The 24,462-nt window shown below is 40.9% G+C and overlaps 1 protein-coding gene across 3 annotated transcripts in view; it reads right to left on the bottom strand.

Moving 5' to 3' along the window:
• Positions 1-24,462, bottom strand: part of TC2N (tandem C2 domains, nuclear) — a 32,095-nt gene continuing 7,633 nt past the window's right edge. For all 3 annotated transcript variants that reach the window (XM_075192862.1, XM_075192863.1, XM_075192864.1), the window contains exons 3-13: positions 22,123-22,232; positions 19,103-19,333; positions 17,756-17,926; positions 16,768-16,847; positions 13,972-14,047; positions 12,194-12,294; positions 10,124-10,240; positions 9,506-9,697; positions 6,888-7,002; positions 5,720-5,919; positions 1-694 (exon numbers count right to left, since the gene is read on the bottom strand). In XM_075192862.1, coding sequence (XP_075048963.1) covers positions 578-694; positions 5,720-5,919; positions 6,888-7,002; positions 9,506-9,697; positions 10,124-10,240; positions 12,194-12,294; positions 13,972-14,047; positions 16,768-16,847; positions 17,756-17,926; positions 19,103-19,333; positions 22,123-22,183 — 1,461 coding nt within the window. In that variant the 5' untranslated portion in view covers positions 22,184-22,232 and the 3' untranslated portion in view covers positions 1-577. The remainder of the gene's footprint in view (positions 695-5,719; positions 5,920-6,887; positions 7,003-9,505; positions 9,698-10,123; positions 10,241-12,193; positions 12,295-13,971; positions 14,048-16,767; positions 16,848-17,755; positions 17,927-19,102; positions 19,334-22,122; positions 22,233-24,462) is intronic.

Consider the following 24,462-nt stretch of genomic DNA (forward strand, 5'->3'; position numbering starts at 1 on the left):
TTCATTAGGATGGAGTTTATTTATATAACAAAAGATATGATCACTAAGAGATCAGGAAGTTTGTAGTGAAACGTCAGCTGGTGGCTCAGGGAACTTCTACACTCTTAATATAATTTGCATTAAACCTTTATTAGCAGTTTACATACAGGATATATGGCTGTAAATGTCTGGTTAATTCTGTGTTATTATTGTATAATCAGGGACACACCTGTGTACAAATCTAAACGTTCTGTCTGAAATAAAATATCCTCATATTATCCTTTAAATAACAGGTGTATATCATGCCGATTTTATTTAATACGACACATGACAATAAAAGTACTGTAGGTAATAAAAGTAACAATGGGGATTAACAGTTCAGAAAGATAGTTCATAATGGGTCTTGTGCAAAATGAGGCATCCTACAGCCATGCCTCATGCCTCCCCACTGCAGCATTATAATCCATAGCTCCACCCAAAGTCTGTATAATGTCTCCAGGTGGGAAGCATTCATCCAATGAGATATAGTCCATGGTCCTTATTTACACATGACTCCCGGGAGATCTTGGTCCAATGGGATAGTCTGAGTCTATACCCGTCAGTAACTCGAGGGGTTAAGTTTATGCCACTTGGTCACCACTTTCTCTGGGTGACTGATTGTATCCGTCCATTGATCTGCGGCCTCGCTGCTGTTACTGTCACTGCTGATCCATACCTGAAACAGAAAGGTCAGAGAGATTGTTACAATGTATCTGCTTGTGTGCTACAGTGTATCTGCTCGTGTGCTACAGTGTTCCTGACTGGTGCGTTAGATTGCGCCTGATTCGTGTGTTACAGTGTATCTGATCATGATACAAAGAACAGCTGTTATTACTGTATATGTAGAGGTATTCTTAAGAGTGGAAACTATCTATTTCAAGGCTTTTCCTTAGGATTTATCTTATGCGTTTTATAAATATACTTATATAAAAATGTAAAACCTGTGTTTGATATTGGCTGTTACTAATGTGATTGCTAATAGTTAGCTGATATGCATGAAATAACTGTGTAGGAGGACAGAGATTCCTGCAGGGGGCAGTGCAGATGCCCAAGGTACATTTGGATTTACACAACGGCATTGCAAATATGTCATGATAAGAAAACTTGTATGCTATGCCATTTGTCTTTTTGCCATAAATGCACACTTACTCTTTTGGCATCTAAGAGTTATGGGATGTTCAGAGGTAGATTTTGTTCTCTGTTACCACTGGGTGAACGGGTAAAACGGTGCCAAGCCATATATAGGTGAGAACTTGTGATTGGACAGGTGTGGTAATGAGATCTGTAGCTTTAGGAATTCCTAAACTACCTGTTGCCTGCAGTTTGTCTTTGAATGTTTTTAATTTGATTTGGTTCCTTAGTCAGCTACAAGGAATATTTTGACCATTAACAGGCGCTAAGTTGGAGTGAGCCATGACTTGCTCTCTGGCTTTCAAATAAGCGACAGCTAGTTCTTGAGCCTTCACCTCATAACTTAACTGAGAGCAAAGGAGAAAATATATCTTAATTTTTATGTTGCAAAGAGCAAAATAGAAACAAATAACTGTTTTAACAAAACATTCTTAAGTACAAGATAAATGCAATTATAAACATTATTGTGAACTTGTCTTCCTGGGGATAAAGACCTTCCCATGATTGGATCACGCATGTTATGTTGTAAGATTAATACCCGGCAGGATGTATGTATGATTTATTCCTTATGGTTTAAACAGGGGGCTAAGCAGATGTTCCCAACACATCCGCACCTGCAGCTGGCTCCGGGCTGGGAACGATCGGTCTGTCCTGTGTTGATTAACTTTCCCCTGGTCGTAGAGGACCTGGCAGGCACTCAAAAGGGAAGAGAGCTGATCGCCCTTTTCTGTCTGCGGGACTGACTGTATTACACAGAGGACCCAGTGTGTGCCATGAAAAGCTGCTCTGTTATAGAGCAAAGAACAAGATTACTTCTCCCATATTGTCCGTTCTCTGCCTTTTATAAGCCAAATTGCAAACTGTCCTCGGTAGGATTTAGTTTCAGACAGACTAATTGCACAGATACGTGAGCTGCGCAGGATAGATGTATATCAGGGGTACAGTAAAATATCCAGATGTAGAGATCTGTAGCTGCTGTGTAACCTCTTAACGCTTTATACAGTGTTTCAGCAATGTTGTCTATACAACAATCAATAACAATATAATTGCATCCGTACGTGACATTGACACAGTGATCCAGACAAGAGGTTCTAGAATCCACACATTATTTCCTCACTCAAAAGCCGCACATTAGAAGCTTCTGAAATGGTCACTGCCATTGGTCAGTGAGTGACACAATCATAACAACGGGGCATGAGGAGCAGGTCAGAGGGGACAGGATAGTGATATTCGCAGGGGAGGAGAATTGAACTTTCCCCTCCCTGTACTGTATATCTGCTATGACCAGTGAACACACTGATGCTGGGGAACTGCAAAGTGATCACGTCAGTGACCGGTCAATAACCTTCTCCTGCATCAGTACGAGGAACGTGGTTAAGAATTTGGGTTGGTTTGGGAGGGGGGGGGGGGGGGGAGATGGGGAAAACCAGAGAGGAAATCAGGAGAGAAGAAAGCAGAAAATGAGGAAAGAAGGTAAGTAAAGGAACGGAGAGTGAAGGGGGACAATGAGAGATGCTGAAGGGGGGGGGGGGTGACAGAGAGAGATGCTGAAGGGGGGGGGGGGGTGACAGAGAGAGATGCTGAAGGGGGGGGCAGAGAGAGATGCTGAAGGGGGGGACGGCAGAGAGAGATGCTGAAGGGGGGGACGGCAGAGAGAGATGCTGAAGGGGGGGACGGCAGAGAGATATGCTGAAGGGGGGGACGGCAGAGAGAGATGCTGAAGAGGGGGACGGCAGAGAGAGGTGCTGAAGGGGGGGACGGCAGAGAGAGGTGCTGAAGGGGGGGACGGCAGAGAGAGGTGCTGAAGGGGGGGACGGCAGAGAGAGGTGCTGAAGGGGGGGACGGCAGAGAGAGGTGCTGAAGGGGGGGACGGCAGAGAGAGGTGCTGAAGGGGGGGACGGCAGAGAGAGGTGCTGAAGGGGGGGACGGCAGAGAGAGGTGCTGAAGGGGGGGACGGGACAGAGTGATATGGAAAATACATCTTCCGCTATTTTGACCCAACTACTTAAAAAATGGGACTACCCGGTAATTATTTTGGCTTAGGGGTGTCTTGAAAAATTATGGAGACCCTAAGGGTGCCTCGAACTGCGAAAGATTGGGAACCACTGTATTATGACATGATCTCAAACTATTAATATAATCCTGGAAATGTTATTAAAACCTATTCTCAAATTGCTACATTGTTTCTTTAAGAATCTGACATTAGAAACACAAAACACAGAGAAGTAACCACTTTTCACACCATATTATTTCCTAGACCACTTCTGAGCGCACGGACCACTGTATAACAATATAACGATACATAAGATGATCAGTCTGTTCTCTATGCTTCTAGGACACAATGTTTTTGTAGTCTGTAAGCAGAAAACCTATTTGCCACATAATTAATTGACACAACCTCTCCAGAAATGTTATGTGAGCTCAACACCCGCCTCCGACACAAACCTTATTTAATGCTTCTAGTTTCCCTAAGGACGTATTATATTTTTACTCATTGTCACCAATGTAAACTAATCCTTATAGCTACGTCAACTATTTCTCCTTGACATCTATTTAAGGAGCAGACTGGATGAATGTGTTACATCTAAGAGAGTGAAAGGCGTCTACTCTGCTGTAATTTATACAACTGACATTTCCTCTTCCTAGAAAGTAAATCTTTTAGGAGAATTGTAAATGGATATTGTGGGTTGTATACCCCAGTGCACCGTCCGCCTCTCATGAAAGAAACGTTTGTTGTATTTTAGAGAACAGATGGATAAATCTGTGAGTGTTATCTGCAGCTACCGGGAACAAATGCAGTTTACATAATGCAGAGCTTAAGTCATTACAGAATGTGCTTATTACACGGAGCAGAGACTGAGCTAATAGTGAGGTGATTAAAAGAAGTATTATGCACAGTTATCCATCCTAAAGAATAGTGGTACTATGCAGTTACCACATATCCCAGCATACAGAACAGGAGAAGTGGTACTATGCAGTTACCACATATCCCAGCATACAGAACAGGAGAAGTGGTACTATGCAGTTACCACATATCCCAGCATACAGAACAGGAGAAGTGGTACTAATAAGCTCTTTTGGATTTCAGTATCATCTCTATACGGATGATGCACAATCTATCTATCCTCTCCTGATCTTTCACCATCTGTGTTGTCTCGCGTTACTGACTGTCTTTCTGCCATTTCATCTTGGATGTCCTCTCGCCAACTCAAACTCAAATCTTTCAAAAACAGAGTTAATAATATTCCCACCCATCAAACGACGTTACCTACCTGACATTTCTATTTCTGTTGACATGACCAAAAATCCCACCCCGCAAGCTCGCTGCCTAGGTGTAATCCTTGACTCGCAACTATACTTTGTTCCCCACATTGACTCTATATCTAAATCTTGTTACATACAACTAAAAAATAATTTTCAGAATACGCACATATATTACACAGGACACTGCAAAAACGTTAATTCATGCACTCATCATCTCCCACATAGACTATTGCAATTCCCTCCTTACTGGTCTTCCCAAAATTAGACTCTCACCCCTACAATCTATATTGCACACAGCGCCTAGATTTATTTTCTTTGCAAATCGTTCTTCTGCTGAGCCACTCTCAGTCATTGGTTGCCTGTTTTTTTGCAGAACCCAATATAAAATATTTCTACTAACTTACAAGGCCATCAACAAAACTGCACCAACATAAATCTCCTCCCTTGCCTCAAAATATCTCCCAACTCGATACCTCCGTTCTGCACAAGATCTGCATCTCTCTTCCACTCTCCTCACTTCCTCCCATTCTCGGTTAAGGGATTTTTTCGGGCTGCACCCACTTTATGGAATTCAGGTTCTCGCACAAGACTTTCCTCTAGTCTTCAAGCGTTCTCTGAAAACCCACCTCTTCAGACAAGCTTATAATATTCCTCAACCAACATCTTAATCTCTCTAGGTTACCCTATTACCAACCTCTACAAAAGCTAACACAAGACAACAACTCTCTGAATAACATAGTTGTGTGACTGATCAAACAGACCACTAAATACTTTGTAACCTTTGCATTTTAGCTGGTCCAATCTTCAATATGATGTAGCACGTGCCCTTGTGTATTAAACTCCCATTGTCCCATAGATTGTAAGCTTGTGAGCAGGGTCCTCTTACCTCTCTGTATGAATGTATTACCCAGTATTGTTTTATTACTGTTTGTTCCCAGTTGTAAAGCGCTACGGAATCTGCTGGCGCTATATAAATAAATGTTGATGATGATATGCATTTGTCAATACACAAGGAATAAGAACTAGGACCAGGAATGTTGGTGATTCTTCATCCTGCTTTATCGATTGACCCTGGGTCATTGTAAATTTCAAGCTGGTGACTATACTGATTTATGTATCGCTGACTCTATGTAATCTGGCCAAATACGTAACTATTAATGCATGTGCCCAGCTTTACATTCGGAGAGATATAGAGACGCCAGCCCTGTCCTAGAACACACGGTGATGCTTCCTACCTCTCTACAACACGGTGATGCCTCCTACCTCCCGACCGTGACCCACTGAAATATATCCTAGTTGTCCTTACCTGCCCAATAAAATGTTTCCGCCTGACCGAGCTCCGGCTGTACAGTTTAATCAGAAAGTTGATTCCTTCCTCTTTCTGTGTCACCGGGAAAATCATGGTCTCCCCCCAATTCACCTGAGCGTTCGATGATTTTAAGGGGCGAGTTTTCTTTTTGTACAGCAGCCCCTCCGTGCTGAACATCTCGGCCTTCACAAAGAAATCTGAGGAGGGGGAGGGAGAGCAATAAGGATCTGTGACAGATTATGATTGGTTGTTACGGCACCTAAGCATCATTTTGTCCTTACGCCCCTTTCATGTAGACAGCTGTTTATTTTCTTTGCCCTTGGATACGACACAAAACCGCTTTGGATGCAACTGTGTCCGATGCACAGAGCTGAGCTATGTCATATGCAAGGGTAACAAAAATAAACAACTCTGCCTAACTGATATAAAGGCATTTGTGAAAAATATCTGTAAAATGTATATGTGCTCAATGTTACGTGAGAGGTGACCAATAAAGAACATTTTTGGAAATAGAAATCCAGCGCTCACCGGTGTATATTGCAGTTTTATAAAGGACCATTTGTGTCTATAATAGAACAGGGACTCTAGAAATTGCGTTTATCAAACAGTGATGCTGGTGATACAGACACACAGCCTGAGGACTAACGCATTTCACCACTCCTTAGCCAACAAACAGGACCGTCCCCTGTGTGACCAGCTCTGGCATAAGACTAACTGTGGTTGTGAAAGTAGATTCATGTATGCAGAGAGTCCAGGATTCCAGCTTGAACATCGCCCAGAATGGGATAGAGGTGTCTGATCCTCTCTGCTTCACTTTTTACACTAATACAAGATAGTCAATGTTGCTTGGTGAATGTACCTGCAATACAGGTATTGTAATCTCTCTAAGTACTAATTCCTGCAAATCTGTGTCCTAACTGAAATATGTTTCCACGAAAAGTATTAAGAAAAAAAACCTTTAAAATATACTTTGCTTTATATGAAATAGCTACGGATAACATTCACAGATATATAACCTATAATGATCTTATCTGATGTCCTGCTGTAAACGCATTGAAAGACACTGCAAGAAACTCTGAATGTCCCAAGATGCTTTTAATATCTGATCAACGTGATGCCAAGTGGCACAGGAACTGAGCAGACACAAGTCTTAGACTGGACGTACTTATGGTGAGAGGGGTGGATGAGCTGGGCAGGTTCTGAGCCTTGAGGATTTGTAACTGAATCCTGCTGTTTATTGCCTGGAAACAAGTCCCGACCAGGAGCTCCGTGTGACATGCCTGCATGGATGACAAACAGGACAGGGTAGATAGCGTGTTGACATGACAATAACACAGCTGGTTTTATATGCGGGTACTGGGTTTACACCGTCACAAAATGAAATTATCTGTAGACGTGAAACATTTTGCAATTCCCTTTTCATGCGAACATTGTAGAGCATTTTGAAGTTACTTTATTATCCCATGCTTTAGAGATACAATGTGACCTCTTGTTTGTTGTTGAACTACAATTCCCAGAATGATTTGTCGGCCACGGATGCAGATGTTGGCAGCTGACAAACCTGTCAAAACCTGTGGAAACTTTAATCTGCAAAATACTGAACTGCATTATGAATATAATAATCTGATTTTTCCTAATGTGCTGTTCGTACAACCCTCATTAGGATGTGACCTATCTCTTGATATAAGACTGTTGTTATTTCAGGAGTCTTAATTATTGTTTTTTTGACAGTCTTGTTACTTTCCTTTTTCTGTGCTTATCTGCACATATACTTCATTATGTGTGTAATGAGCAGTCAACGTCCCGTGGAGTCTTTCTACACCTCTCACACCAGACAACGCAGTCCGGGGCTTCTAACTTCACTGCTGCTCATTTAAAGTTCTTGCGCATAGAAAAACAAAATCACATTTTAGTAAACAGACTGCAGCAAAAAGAATCTTAAACCACAGAGACTCTTTATCTCGCAGCACAACCTGGTACCCTGCGTGGTATTGGCAGCAGATCAAGTCATTTTGCGAGTGGGTCAAATGATTGATTAGTTTACCGTGTGTAAGGTCATCTGATGATACCCAAATGGCACAGAACTGATATTTTGGACTCAACAATAAGATCACAGGGGATCCCGAATGACCGTCAACTGCCGACATTGTCATCAGATGATTATATTTACAAAAAAATTACATTTTTTAGTAATTGGATTTGAAACTTGATTTCCTGCCTGTATAGAACAGAGGAGGTATTCTAAGGCCAGTGGGAGTTAACTGCACTGTTTGTTTACTCAGCGCTGTACAAGAGATAAGGAGCGATCTGTTACAGGTCAGATACACATCATAGCAGGACAATACGTAAAACAAACAATTAAATGGCTATTGGATGGAAGGTATGTTACTATAACATTCTAGTACATAACATGAATAATGTAAACACCTCCCATGTCCTGTACATTGACCCTGGGAATAAATGTATTTACACACGCACCCACCAGTTCAAAGATTGTTTTATTATAATGTTGTATGTTTCATACAGACGTCACTGAATACATTATTTTACTGCACAGCTGAGAGAACAAATACTGTACCCGGATTCCGTTTTGTTTATTTTTGTAATATTTTTTCAGTTTACACTTAGGGCAGGAGTATGAATGGCACTGTGTGTCCTGCTCGCTAAATAGCAAACCGGATCCTTGCATATCAAACATCGCAAGATCCAATGGGACAAGGACCGATGTGAATGATTGGGTATTGTCTGCGTAATATAATGGCGCTATATAAATGATTAATATGGTGAAAAGGCTGATTGACCTTGGAAGAGGGAGGATTTGGGTTTGCAGAGCCACAGAAGACCTGAAAGGGCCCAGTCTACAAAGGAAAGGAGTCCGTATATTATAGAGGGCAGTCTGCAATCGAAGACGTCTGAAGGTGTGTGTAGAAGTTTCACCAAAGCCTTGCAGTGTGTGAGGACCAGAAACAATGATTTGATTTAAATCCAGTTTTACATAGGATAATCGTCACCATTTATATAGCGCCAGCAAATTCTGTAGCGCTTTACAATTGGAATGGCTAGTAAAAGTGATTGTAATGACCTTATTTATGCAAACATTTGGCCAACCATGATACAAAGGACGACCTGCTACCTGGACATTTGGTCCAACTTATTAATGGCTACCTCTGTACACGCTGGCAAGTTGGGCATTCATCGAATTAGCCACAGATATCTGTTGCTTGGTGATTAGGTCAAATGATTGGTTTGCCACATGTACAGTCCGTACATCACTGCTTACATTTGCTACACATTATTTAAGTAATTATCCCCAAACAACACAGAATCGGGGTTCTGGACGAATAATTGGGGATGCCATGTGGGTGTCCAAAGACCGTCCACAGGATGCAGTCATCAGCTGATTATATTTAAGAACAATCCATCCTGATATAATTTGTTTTGGGGAAACCAGTGTTCTGCTCACACACAGCGGTTAGGTCTAAAACAACCAAAATGGCAACAAAATTGTTGCTTGTGTGTCCAGGATTAGATTTCTCGTAGATGGTTTCACAGTCGCCAATTAACCCCAATTTTGTAAGAAATTCTCTTAAGATTTGGAGGGCACAAGTGCGGTGATCTCCCCCAGATTGCGGTGACCTCCCCCAGATTGCGGTGACCTCCCCCAGATTGCGGTGACCTCCCCCAGACTGTGGTGACCTCCCCCAGACTGTGGTGACCTCCCCCAGAGTGCGGTGACCTCCCCCAGACTGCGGTGACCTCCTGGACCCCTGCTTATAGACTCACCGGAGCCTTGGAGGACGGCACCACATCCAGCCAATGATCGGTCTCCACCTCGCTCAGATCACGCAGGGATATCGAACACTTGCTGATGGTTCTCTTGCGGGGAGTTAGACTGAGCACCTTGAACACCAGCCTGGCACTCTGTAGACTTTGTAACTTGATGGCAAATACAAATGTTTCCATGAAGTCCATGTCCTGTGGGGAGACACAGAGCATGAACACTACAAAATAACACCTCTATACGCTGTTTTGTTTTGTTCAGTTACTCTGTGACTTCACCTAAATTTGCTATGTGGATAAAGTTGTATCTAATGCAGAGCATATGTGTGTTCAATCCAAGTTCAACATAAATAAACAAATCGGTCTGCTCCTATAAATATGCAGAAATAAACGTACATGAACCTGAAGGAAAATGTCAGAATAACATTATTATCCCAGATGACCGATGAAATCCATAAATACAGCTAATCGGAGGTGGCTGAATGGAGAAGGTTTTTGGGGAAACGCTCACCCTTCAGACCAGCGGTAGAAGTGGGATTATACGATCACTTACATTCACATTACGTTTTTCATGCCACCACTTGGACCACTACTCCAGACACACTCTGCTCCCACACTTACCATAGCCGCCTCCTTAGCAGAGGATTTAAAGTGTACGGCTTTCGGCAGAGTAATGATCCCTTTAATGTAGATACTGGGAGATTCTCCGCAGATTCCCGGCCAAGACAGGTCTTTCAGCTGATGAGAAACAGACAAAGATTTAGTCCTTTAACAACCCACAATTTACAGTTAAACACTGAGACGTTTATGGTCTCACAGTAATTGTCTTCCCATGTAATAAGTTCTGCAACATATGTGTTCAATGGTTGAGTAAGAAGTCTCTTTATAACAGACTATAGTGTATGTGTATATGTGTGTATATATGTATATATGTGTGTGTATATATATATATATATGTGTGTATGTGTATATATATATATATATATATATATATATATATATATATATATATATATATATATATATATATATATAATATTTTTTATTTTTTTTCCCCCCCTATTTAAAGAGGAAAAAGGATATAAAACTTCCTCTGGCACAAGCTAGTCTTAGGAATGAGGCCGAGCTATAGGTTACGGGTACATACACACCTATATAATGTATTTTTAGTAATATTAAAAATGTGATTATTGAATACTTTTACACAATTGCAATGTAGTATTTTTAGAATAGGCTTTGTTTGATATTTAAAATGTTTTGACAGACTTAGGGTTGGGATGGGGAGTGTTCTAGCTGAACTCTAAATCACAGTGTAAAATAAAGCTGCCCAGTATAAGTGCTACATGCAAAAGCAGCCAGTATGTCCCCTGCATGCAAAAATAAGTATGTGGTTTGATGCATATTATAAACGCAGTTTGCAGCCCTTGAACATACTGACCGTTTGCTAAACCTTCACTGACACCTTATTTATATCATTCTAAAATGTATCAAAAAGTGAAAATAAGAATATGTAGACAGCGTAGATTCACAACTTGTCATTGGCTTGTGAGGGGTGTTACATTGTAAACACCAGAATTCACAGCCAGGGGGGACGAGAGATCTGGGGAGTCCCGGTCTTCGAGGGGCCCGGTGTATATGCAGATCGTGAGCTTGTTGACCAACTCAGCTTTTGAAGACCTTGCCACCTTGTCCAAATGCCACAATAAAAGCTTTCAGCAAATTAATTGATGATGGGGTTAATCAGTATTCCCCCTACAATGTATTATTACCCTTTTTGTATCCATCAGTGTAAAAAATAAATAAACATAACTGATAATTTAAGTAGTGGGTTTTTAACAAAATTTGTAAAGTTGAATCCTTTTTCTCTTTAATAGTCCAGCACACTGACATATACTGTACACAAAGAAAATACAGAAACGCGTAAGGATCTGTCTCCAAAATAGCAGGTGACTGAGAGGAAGAGCTGACGTGTGAGGTCCGGAAGAGATACTATTAGTAATTATTGTAGAGCCTTATTGTAGAGCGTATGTAACTAAAAGAACTACTTTTTACAACCCACAATTTGTTACCTGGTGTCTTTTTAGTTTTAATAGATTTCAATATGATAATATTAATAAATTGGTGGAAGAAATTACACAACTGGTTTTATAAACGAGAATGCAGCAAAATGGCATTTAATGCGTCCATGTTGGAGTTCATCAATGTACGACCGGTGTTCTTGCTCAGCATGTAAACCATAGAGGAAGGAAGTCCATCTCCGACACTGATGAGCTCCATCAAGAGCGGACCAGTCTGTAAGCGGGACTCTGTGCCATGTACGGCATGTCTAGTGAGCAAAGCATGGACCCACGTGGCTGCCATGTACATTGGCATACCCATACATTGGTCCTGCGGAAATGAAGCAGCATTTTTCAGTTTTTCCTAGTTAATTAACGCTACCTAAGTTTTTTTCATTGTTTCAAAGAGTTAAATGATTTATAATATGATGTTGCCAGAGGCGTTGTCCTTTCAGCACGATGAGAGAAGGTTATAACAAAGGACGAGACGAAAGATGAAAGGTGATGTAACTCTGCAGTTATTTTGTCTGTCATTTACAGGTGCGTATCACAGGTGTAAACAGATTTACCAGCATTTTGTACTTGTGCAGTCATTTATATTACAGTGCTGGCTGGAAGGGCGTTGGATCCTTACTTGTAACACGGTAATCCAGATCTGTTCCACAGCCGCAACATACCGCAGTCTGAAATTTAACCTCCCAAACTCCCGCTCATCCCCGGATAATGTTATTGTATCTGCAACAAAAGGAAGTTTTACAATATAAAGTTTACAGTCAAGGAACAATGATGTCAAAAAATACTCAGAGCGAAGTGAAACTTGGCATTGTGTCAAGAGTCACTCATCCTGCAAGTTCTCATTGGGCGTTGTTCTAAACAGAGATCCTCGCATTCCAAGACATGCTACAGAAATATAACTATACCACTTTCTCTCATTGCAGAAGCTACTACAGTATTGGGACAAATAGCAAAAACATTAAGGCAAATCCGTGCATTCATATATAAAGGTAAAAGCACTTTATTTATCAGAAATGTAGATTACAGCAACAGTCTGCCATGTGGTACACAGAGGAGAACCTTTGCTCTCAAACTGACGCGTTTCGTGATGCTAAGGTCACGTCATCAGAAGTTGTGGCTTACAATGTCAGATCTTACCTCCTATAACCACAACTATTTACTTCAATTATTTATAATGAATAATTTATGTAATAAGACAAACGTCAAGTTAAAAAGATATTTATGCTCCTTGATCAGCATTGCCAGTAGTTATATTGTATCAGGTAAACATGACATTTAGAGGAACAAATAATAAATTACTTAAAAGGGAAATTGGCCTTTGTAAGACTAATAGTTAATTGTTTACATTGCTCTATACAGGCCGCTCACGATTCACATGAATGATATCCCATAGTTCTATTATTATTAATATAGAAGGTAGAGACCAATCTCTATTCTGTTTATCCTGTACAATAAGACTAGAAGACAAAATAATTTTGAATGGCTATTAAAATATTTAAAGGTATATTAATGAATGTCTTAAAATAGTTATCAGGTCTACAGACTAATGTTTATCTAACTGATTCTGTAAGATTTAATGACCATACGTAACTACTTCTATTGATATAACTTATTACTATTTATTAACAAATTGTTTTGTTTCAAATTAAATGCATTTACTTTATCTTGTTTTTAGCGGATATTCCTTGAATTTTAAGTCTAGTGATTCATTTTTCTGCTTCTTCCAAAAAAGACAATGGGGTATATTTACTAAACTACGGGGTTTGAAAAAGTGGAGATGTTGCCTATAGCAACCAATTAGTTTCTAGTTGACATTTTGTAGCATGTACTAAATAAATGATTACTAGAATCTGATTGGTTGCTATAGGCAACATCTCCACTTTTTCAAGCCTGCACTTTAGTAAATATAACCCCTTGTTTCTTTCACAATTCTTATGTGATGTAGCCATTTCATCATACACATTGGCCATTATCACAAGTTTAGGATGGCTAGATACAAATGGTATTGCAGGAAAATGTGCAAGCCTCTACTATGCCATTAATACCAATACTAAGAATCGTATCAAAACATTCTATTTTACAAGCATTCTGTTCCATGCAAAATCTGCTATTCACATTGTTGTTATTAACATACTAAATAAAACTTAATGATTCCTCCTCCGTAACCAACCATACCACAATTGAATCATCTATGTATCGATACGATCAGCATAGGCTGGAGCAAATCTATTGCCCATAGCCGTACTCTTATTCTGCTTGTACAACTTTTTATTGAACAAAAAGGTATTGTAATTAGAATATAGATATAAATATAATAAAATCAAGGCTTAAACTTTTAATATTTATTATGACAATGTCTTCATAATTAGCAGTGAAAATTCTGGTTCCTGGTCTTACCGAGGCTGCGATTACTGCCCTGCGAGTCTTTTCTGGAGGAATTGCTGCTTCGTACGCTGGAGACAGAATCGTATCTCTGTCAAGTAAAATAATCTCTGTTACAAACAGATCTTCTGATATGGTAACAATGTATTAAGCCACGCAGTATATATTGATGTCAAAGCCCCCGCATCAGAAATAACAAGTTCACCTTTCAGACGGCACCATCTCGGTCACAAAATCATGCGCGTCTCCCCCAAAAAATATTTGCAACTGCGCAGGATGTCCTACAGCAGTATTTGTGCTGCACATTTGCATTTGAGTTAATTGTCTTTATTTGCATGGCAGCGTCTGAAACTATCACACACGTTGTGCAGAACTGAGGAGGTATTTGAAACTTTTTGGGCATTTTGTAACCACATTATTTAGTAACAAGCGAAACAGTAATTAATTTTGCAGTGTTTTGTATGGTTTAGAAGCTGTGCAAGCAGCCACTGCTTGTGGTATGACCAGCTGAACACACGCATCGTGTGACTGTAGTGACCGTTTATATCTCGCCAGCGGCTGCTTCGCAGGAGTTCTACACCAGTTAAATAAATTCTCTGAACGACAAATTCTTATCCTGTTAAAACTAAACATCACTATTTATGAGGAAAGTGGGGCAGTTGGATTAAGCTTAAAAATGGGGACTGTTTAAAAACAGGAAAAGCTGGGATCACTTTTACTTAGATTTTAGGTATATTCCTCTCTGAACATAGGTGTCTTAGCTCACACTCCCTGTAGGCAGAATGATTTTGAAATGCAAAGTGGTAAGTTCATTGCAGCCCCACACAAGGGGATATTTTCCCAACAGGATTTCAGGGCAGAGGGAACAGTGCTCTTAACCTCAACAATTCTAATCCACCAATTCATGCATCCAAATCTACACCGATGAGCCGCAACATTGTGAACAACAAGTACCATTGATTATCTGGTTACAAGCACACCAGTCAAGAGGTGGGATATATTAAGCAGCAAGTGAACAGTCAATTTTTGAAATTTATGTGTTGGGAGCAAGAAAAATGTTTAAGCGTAAGGATCTGAGCGACTTTGACAAGGGCCAAATTGTGATGGCTGGACGGCTGGGTCAGAGCATCTCCAAAACGGCCGGTCTTGTGGGGTGTTCCCAGTGTGCAGTGGTTAGTACCTACCAAAAGTGGTCCAAGAAAGGACAACTACTGAACCGGACTGAAAACGGTAGTGGATAAGTGGAATAGCCTCCATCAGAGGTGGTAGAGATTAATACAGTAGAGCAATGTAAACATGCTTGGGATAGACATAGTGATATCCTTACAAAGAACTAGGGATCATATAGGGTTGGAGATTACCATAGGTCATAAAATGGGCCGACTAGATGGGCCAAGTTAAATTCTATGTTTCTACGTAATCCTACAGAAGAGCTACTGTAGCACAAATTGCTGAAAAAGCTAATGCTGGTTATGATAGAAAGGTGTCAGGACACACAGAGCATCGCAGCTTGCTGCGTATGGGGCTGCGTAAGCCACAGACCGGTCAGAGTGCCCATGCTGACCCCTGTCCACCACCAAATGCGCCTACAATGGACATGTGAGCACCAGAACTGGACTATGGAGCAATGGACGAAGGTGGCCTGGTCTGATGAGTCACATTTTCTTTACATCACGTGGACGGCTGTAGGCAATGTGATGCTCTGGGCGATGTTCTGCTGGGAAACCTGGAATTCATGTGGATATTACCTTGACACATACCACCTACCCAAACATTGCTGCAGACCAAGTACAGCCCCAAATCCCCAGTGGAATCTTCCATCCGCATAATGTGTACTGCCAACCTGCAAAAATTGTCTACAAATTGTTCGGTGGCAGAAGGGGACCTATATAATATTAGGCAGGTGGCTTTAATGTTGTGGCTGATCGGTGTATGTTCAAATACATATTCCTACATTCTACATGTGCACCAGAAATGCGTATGCAAAGGTCAGTATGCCATGTTGGAGAGATGGAACAGGGAAGGGAAGGGGTGGGAGATTATATGGGAGATAACGGCGTGTTCATCTCCGACTGCGCAGATACACCTGGTAGGTGACCTACTGGTTGTTACAGCTGTTAAATTCATCCTGTCTTCAAGTTTGTATATGTCTGTAGTTAGCAGTCAGAATTGATGGAGTGAAAATCCCATGTACTGGCAAAGGAAAGATTGGGGAACTTTCTACAACGTCATCAAACTGGAGAAAGTCTGCCAGCTCTCAGCACATTGGCTCAGAATGATCACATGATATTGGTGTCACAGGAATGTCCGCCCATTCCGACAGCTAATTGAAATAATAATACTACGGCATTACTGCAGGAAGCAGGTGACAGAAGGGAGGGGTGTTTGTAAATTGTTTTTTTTGTTTTTTTTTTATAAAGACCATTGTATATGTCTGTTACGTATATGGCAATAATTATTTTATTTAGGGTGCACTGTTAATATTAGTTATTTCAAAACTGCCAGATAGGTGCACTTTGAGCCTCCACACCGTTATATTTACATAAATGCATTAAATCACAAACTACCCATGTCTGACTAGTTTGATATGTCAAATCCAGCGACCACGTCTATCACACACACAGATAGATCACGGGTTGAGTGTATCGTCTGTAAGTTTGTGTCTGTAAACATTTTGTACAATTGCACCTATATAGATGAGCTGCTCTGCATAAGTCGCAGTCTTTATAAACTCTCCTATTGTCTTAATTCTGTCTCCTCCCCACATGGCGATATCAGGAATCTAGTTAGTTTGTGTTACGTTCCCAATACCTGGATATAGCTGCTCAGATCGTACAGGGAACTGCTGACACCAGGAGAATCCGCCGCTTTGATGTTTCTCAGGTCACAGACTGAAATACGCCCATAAATAAAAGGATTTAGACATTGTAAACAGACAGAAGAGAGGGAATCCCAGCACATCAGACACAGACCACAATCAGCTTATTATTTGCTGGTATCTTACTTTCCAAATAGGAAGCCTGAGGTACAGAGTACATAGACTAATTACATGTATGTGCACAGCAAGACGTGTACGTCTGTATATCTGGCAATATTCTGTTTGTTCTGAAGGCTGCTCAAATAAGAATGTGATTAATGTGAGAATCATCGCTGGTGACGGATAAGTCATTATTTGCTGTAGATTTCACTTGGTGACTATTGCAGCAGTTGTGTGACAGGGAGGAGAATAGATATAATGCAGAGGAGCAGAGATATTATTTAAGCTGTATCTTACATTAAAACTTTCTGAAGTTACTTCTCATATGTTGCAAATGTGTCAAAAAATACACTACACCTGCGTATGGTACACTACACCTGCGCACGGTACACTACACCTGCACACATTACACTACACCTGCACACAGAAACATAGTACACTACACCTGCACATAGTACACTACACCTGCACACAGAAACATAGTACACTACACCTGCACATAGTACACTACACCTGCAGACAGCAACATGGTACACTACGCCTGCGCACGGTACACTACACCTGCAGAGAGCAACATAGTACACTACACCTGCGCATAGCACTATACACCTCTGCACATATCATTACACCTGCACACACACCACTACACCTGCGCACATATCACTACACCTGCACACATATCACTACACCTGCACACACATCACTACACCTGCAGGCTACTACATATTATACTAAGCTCAGGCCACCACTAAGATAATGAACTACTGTTGTTTGTAGCAACTACATTTAATTAACTTTCTTAACTTAAGCGACTGCAGTTACCTGAACTATATAATCGGACAGAGTTGTCATTCAGCGTCCCCCGTCTGTTGAGGTCAGGTGAGATGTGCTGCAGAACAAAGCTGGGGTTATAAACCACATCGTAGTTGGGTCCTTTGTGATACATAGATGACAGTTCCGATTTTCTGTCCGTGAACGTGGCCCTGGCGGATCCTGAGCGACACAAGATGGAACAATGTTACTGAACAGTACGTGAGACGCAGGGTACACATGGGGCCTGGGTCTCCATCTGGGCCATAAGGTGATCTTATGTCAATGAGCAGCAATAAAAAAAAAAATCTCTTTTCACCGCAATTTATCAATATAAAGAAAATCTCTCTACTTCAGCGGAGAGATACTCTGCTCCGTCGGCGCTACAGGCCTGGAGCTCTAAGGGTTAACTTGTGGCCTCACCGGACCTGGCGCTGTAGATATTCAGTTCCACTAATATAAAGTAAAACATTGGGGTGAAAAAACTCCTGGAATATGACCGACATACGGAGTGGAATACACAACAAGATGTCAGGAAATGGTGACGTACAGATACCTTAACATGCAACGTCCCTGGAAGGTCTCATATCAACTTATTTATTATATTACGAGTCACACGTTGAGTTGATGAGAAAATATTTTGCTCAATTTTTTTTGCAAATAAAGTTTTTGCAAATAAATATCAGTGACAATCACATTACAAACATGAATCGTATCCTGATATACTCTGCATAAATAACGTCTGCGCTCAATATGTAAACCAAACAAGAGTGTAGATCAGAGATGGGCGACCTGATGCACTTCAGGGGCCACACAGGTGGCCCTCTAACCTTCAAAACGGCCACATGCATCAGTAATAAGGTAAAACAAAGCATGTAATCACAGAAAACAGCCGCCGTTCTGTAATGACAGATCGGCAGGTGTTTTACACGTGTTACACTCTGATAATACAGCAGGAAGGAGCTGGGGACCGCAGGTGATGGCTCAGAGAGCTGCATGCGGCACTAGGGACGCCTGTTGCCAATCACTATGGTAGACCCTGCTCTTTTAGTACGGGTGGGCTCCAACCAACAACCCCCCCAGCGTGTGACATTCATATCTTCCAGTATATGCAATCTGATATTTATCTTCCTTCCTGAAATTGTCCTATTTATGGGAAGATCTGCCCTCGGGAAGCAGTAGAACATTTGGCAGTAGAGAGGATACCAACAAGTAGTTTCCTGTTATTTTCAGATCTGGGGTCCGGCCATAAGGAGAATACTTTAATGTGTTCAGATATCACATTTTGCAGAAGTCTCCTACTGTTCTGTTTATGAATGCACGTGTGCACACAAATGACTGCATTAGATTTCCGTTTACCTTTCAGTCCCTCCAGGTGAGTTGGACTGGTCACCGTTTTCGGCTGAATGTAGGATGGTTTGAACGTTGGCACAACAAACGGAACATCTCGCCCATCCGGGGGCAGCTTGGAGAGTAAATAATCCTCCGTACACCCCACTTGTCTTTTAATGGAAACGGCAGACATTGGGGGAAGCTCCACAATACGGGATCCTTTCCTGGTTGCTTCAATGCATCCTTTGTCTGTCAGTGCTGAAAAGGCAGAAATTTACATTAAAAGCAAAGCTGTACTGTACCACTAGATACACAGGCTAATCTACCCCAGAATCTGAGGGCCATCGTTAATATTTTATAACCAAGACTGATTTGTATCAACATATAAACTTTCTGGTATCATCCGGATCCCCATATTTCCTCCCCTTTCATTTTATACTAATAATTTTACAGCTTGATAATTTTACCAATCTCTCTAGGGATCTGCAGAATACTCTACTGAACTCTGTATATTAATGTTTAACAATTGCACAATTCTATTGTTACTGCTTCATGTGAACCAAAAACACCTCCCTATTCCTCTTAAAAAATCTAAATCTAATTCTGTAACTTAAGCAGTTAAGTTTTATCTGCATTCCAGCTTCTAATATAGATAGTTACTCAAATGAGTGCTAAAAAATAACGAGATGCAGAAAGACTACAACACACAGACTAACCTTTACTACCTATGTTTATGCCCGGTGTGTATAAAATAGCAGGGTGCACTTACACTACAGTCTAATTGTGTTTACTGGTTGCTCGAAGACTATAGAATGAGAGAGGGTGACGTGGTTGGCCATTAAACCAAATGCACAAAAACCAAATCAAAACATGCCAATTCCCACCATTACATTCTAAAATCTAAACACCACATATAAACTAGCACCAACTATTTCTCATGCGCTAACGGACACTAACAGTACAGTAAATAGTACTACTGAAAGGCGAAACGCGTAAGAGCCTTTGAGATATGCGTTCCAAATGCATCATTAAAAATGTCTACAGCGTGCATTAGATTTCATGCGTTTTACCTATTTTTCCAGTGCATATGCGTGAACTAGCACTTATTCAAAGACTTGTTCATTAGACTTCTTGATTTACAGGCAATTTTTGGAGAGGTGGATGAATGTCAGATAATATTTATGTACCATGACTGGATACAGACAGAATATGTATTTTATTTAATCTAGTTACTTATATTTGACTGTGTGCAACAGACAGGGATTTCTGAACTATTAAGGATCCTTCAACACACATTTAGGATAAAGAAACAACACGAGCTCATAGACTGTATTCTAGTTCAAGTAAAAAAATAATTATACACAAACCTTAAATAGAACTTTAATATGTATTGAAGCTTAATACATGAACAGTGACAGAAGGTCAGATTATATGCTTTTACTGCTGCCTTGCACACGCCTTACTGCAGTTTTTCCCAAATCATTCCGAGTTTTTCAGCAAAGCCTTCATATCATCTAGACAATTTGTGCTTGTTGCTTATTTCATTGCCCTCAGACGTGATGCATCCCCTGTACTGAGCAGGGCTGTGTTGTGTCGTATACTGGGGTAGCATGAATAAAAAAAACCTCTGTTTAACAAAAAAGGTCTAATCCTGCTTTATGGGGACCCATTCTCCGCTCGTCGCTCGTTGCTCGTGCAGGATTGCTGTCCTATCTATGACCATACCACACAGGATCCAGGCATTTAAGCTGATTTGATTACATTTGGATCTTGTCAAGGTTATTTTAGGGCTACAACCTTTGCAAAAGTTGCATGAGGCAGTACAGAGATAAATTAAAGTAATCCGAGCGCGCAAACAACTTTTATTCCAAAATCGATGTTTTTATACTCCGTGTGGATGTGTCTGCACTAAATGAACTGCTAGGAATAGGATCTCATAAGTCAGACACCACAATGAGAGTGTGGGAAATGGGAGCCCTATGCAAAGGGTTAAGTCCGTCCTCTGTGAGGTCGGTAGAGGGCTGCTGAGACACACTAAGGAGGAGCAGAGAGGTTATAGTATGTGTACTGCTTGACCTCCCTTAGTAAATAGCTGTGCAAACCTGGTGCCTCCCAGCTGGTTGACTTGTAATCCACACTCACGCTGCAATATCAAACATCACCTCTGTAACATTGTAACAGCCCATGTCAGTAAGGTCTAAGTGTGTCACATGACTTCTGTGCTTAGTGCTGACCAACCAATGGTCAGTAAGTGAAGTTACTAGCTGTCAGTAACAATTAAGTGCCATTTATTTTTTTTCCCCATAAAATATAAAAATCTAATCAGTATTTTTTTCTTTTTTTTTCCCCTCTAATCTTTCTAAGCCGTCCACACTAAATTAGTGTGAGACTATATAGTTTTGTAGTACTAGTTTGTACTAGTTTCATAGTTTTGTAAACCCAATGTGAGACTCCTGCTACTACAGTTACTCTGTTTATTGTTTTTGGAGACCTGTTGGTATAACAAAAACATGTGGATAAAATTTTTTTCAACCGTTAGTAAATTGTTATAAAATGATCAGAGACAAGTATGGCTGATACATTTTGCTGATACATTAATTTGTTGAGCGATGTTCGTAGGAAGTAGCGACCAGCATAGGGAATGTGGCAAGTACCACATCCATGGTTTGGCAAAACGTAGTTGTAAAAGGTTTTACCAAGATTCACAGAAATATTTGCTGTTGTCAGTAATCATTTACAAAACCATAATATTTGGATGGGGACACCCATATATCACACATGTTGAGCGGTGCTACGCTTCTGGCACCAGAATACGGACAGGGATCCTCTGGTGCAATATTGCAAATTCTCAGTGCACATAAATATGGTGGGTTTTGTGGCGGTGACTTTATGGAATCCTGAGAACAGAAAAGAAGGTGCTGTAACCCGTAGCAACCAATTAGATGTTTGCTTTCAATTCCAGAGAATCCGGTTGCCCTGGGTTTGCTTCCTCTGGAGGCGGTGTGTGTGCGTTAATGAAAGATATTTACTAATTGCTGTCCCCTTACCTTTCTTCTGGTCGCTTTGAAAACACCCTTTACAGCAGCTCTTTATAAACTCCGCAGCCATCCTACATAAGCGCGGCTCTCGTTAATCCACAGATCACCATCAATGATTCCTATTAATCAGAGGGAGGAAGTTAAACATAGAGGAAACCTCATAGTTACATCTTGTGCAAGAACTCTTTTCCATGAGGACAGCGGGGGTGTGGTTATGCAAATGAGCCGCAGGATTGTGTCGTCATTTTTATTTGGCTCGGCATTAGTTGAGATAAGCGGGAAAGTGATTGCAGAAGATTTAAGCTATTAGTCATATAATTTACACCTCTCTTATCCCAGCAGGATTTCGACAGATTGGAATTTCTAACCACCTGCCAGCGTGCAGCAATGAGCAATGCATGTGGGCTAGTGTTTAAAGGGCCAAACCAAGGAACATAAGTCTGGCTAAACAGATCAAGGTGCACCTACCAATTACACACAGTGCAGGCGGCCATTGTGATCCGCTAGTCACGTGAATGCAGCCTAACTCTTCACTGATGACATCACATGGGCACTGGGTTTTATGCTGCAGTGATGTCACTGGTTCCTAGTGAGCTGATTGGCTCCATATAGGTTTAGCTGCCTCCTCTGTGTGTTCCTGTACACGTCAAGTCCTACTCTTATTCCCCTATCATGGAGGTCATTAATCCTGCATTGGTTGTCGTCTCACAGTAACTGGTGACAATATTCTCTTTGTGACCTCTTTGTTGCAAAATAGTTACTGTTTGCAAAGTCTTTCATAGACACAAGTGAACCTTATGATGCCCACCTCACCGACCCCTTTATACAGGGTACATACTATCTGCTACTGATTGTCCCACTTTTTTCTCTTTTCTTTCATCCTGGACATGTGATGTCCGCTGTCCTGCTGTATGAGTGTGCAGGAGGTAACGCTATAAAGATATTACATTGGTGGTAAAATATCCCTTATATCAGTGATGGGCAACGTGATACACTTCAAGGGCCACATAGGGGGGCTCTAACCTTCAGAAGGGCCACACGTTACTCTTAATCTCATTAATAAGTAGAAACGATACATTTAATGAAAGAGACACCTATCTGTAATAACATATCGTCAGCATTTTCTACAAGTGTTACACTGTATAACACACACATCTGACAATATAGCAGGAAGGAGCCGGGGGCCCCAGGTAGAGGCTCGGAGGGACCGAAGGGCGTCTGTTGCCCATCACTGATTTATATCCAGTTAATCCATTCAGACTCGGTTATTATAGTTTAAAGGAAGAAAAAACATAAGCGAGCTGTTACCGCAGGATGAAACGGTAACTGCGCCTTTTGTCATATTCCCAAAGTAACCCCCCCCCCTCGAGTTTTACACAATCTTCATTTACTCTAAATTCCTTCAGCTTCGCCGTGGGGATAAAACCCACAAAGGGGTTATATAATAAATGTGTATGAAACAAGCAGTATATTAGTAGAAGACAGGAAATGTTAATATAATGAGTGGATTAGCTGCGGGTGGTCTCATAGGGAAGGCCAGATGGGGGCTCCCTGCATGAGGGTTTGTGCTTTTATCACCTCGGTTTGAAAATGTATTTATTGTGTTAGCTTCTGTCCCTCTGCACGGATTTGTGTAGCTGTGATTTAATGTCTGGGTTTGTCCACTATCTGGTATTAGATGGTAGATTCTGAAAATATTTTTTCTTTGATACCAGTGTGGAGAAAGGAGATATTTATTTATTTATTTATTTATTTATTTATTATTTTTCCTTTTATATCCTTCTTGAATTCTGACGCCATTCTTTTTCCTCTGACAGTCATAAGTTGCTTAATAAACATTGCCATATTTAATCAAAATCCTCCAGGATTTTTTAATTTAATACTCAAAATAAATAACTTGGAAATGCCACATCTGGATTTTTTTTTTTCATTACTATGGGACTGTATTGCTCTCGGTATCTTCGGTGTATATATACAAACACCCCCCCCCCCTTCCCCCCCCTCCCCCCCCCCCCCCCCCATGCTAGATGTAATATGTGAGCTACTAACCAAACAATGGCTGTTATTAGTTTCTAAAGAAAGCCCAGGGTACATGCTCCCTCGATGTGAATCAAAATGTGCCCCAATACAATTGCTGGAAGGGCTCCATTATCCAAAACCACCAGGGGCAGACGGCTCAGAGGGGGTAAGGGGCACATTTTGCACGGAACAATATGGCAAAATTTAGATTTCAATTTGCAGAGTGAGATTACTGAAATGAATAATACACATCTAATAAAACCCATGAATGGGGCTAAACCAAGCAGTAGTTTAAGAGAAAACTGAAAAAACCTTTTTAATGTAAGAGTT

Source organism: Mixophyes fleayi, chromosome 12 (genome assembly GCF_038048845.1).
Source record: "Mixophyes fleayi isolate aMixFle1 chromosome 12, aMixFle1.hap1, whole genome shotgun sequence".
Taxonomy (NCBI): domain Eukaryota; kingdom Metazoa; phylum Chordata; class Amphibia; order Anura; family Limnodynastidae; genus Mixophyes; species Mixophyes fleayi.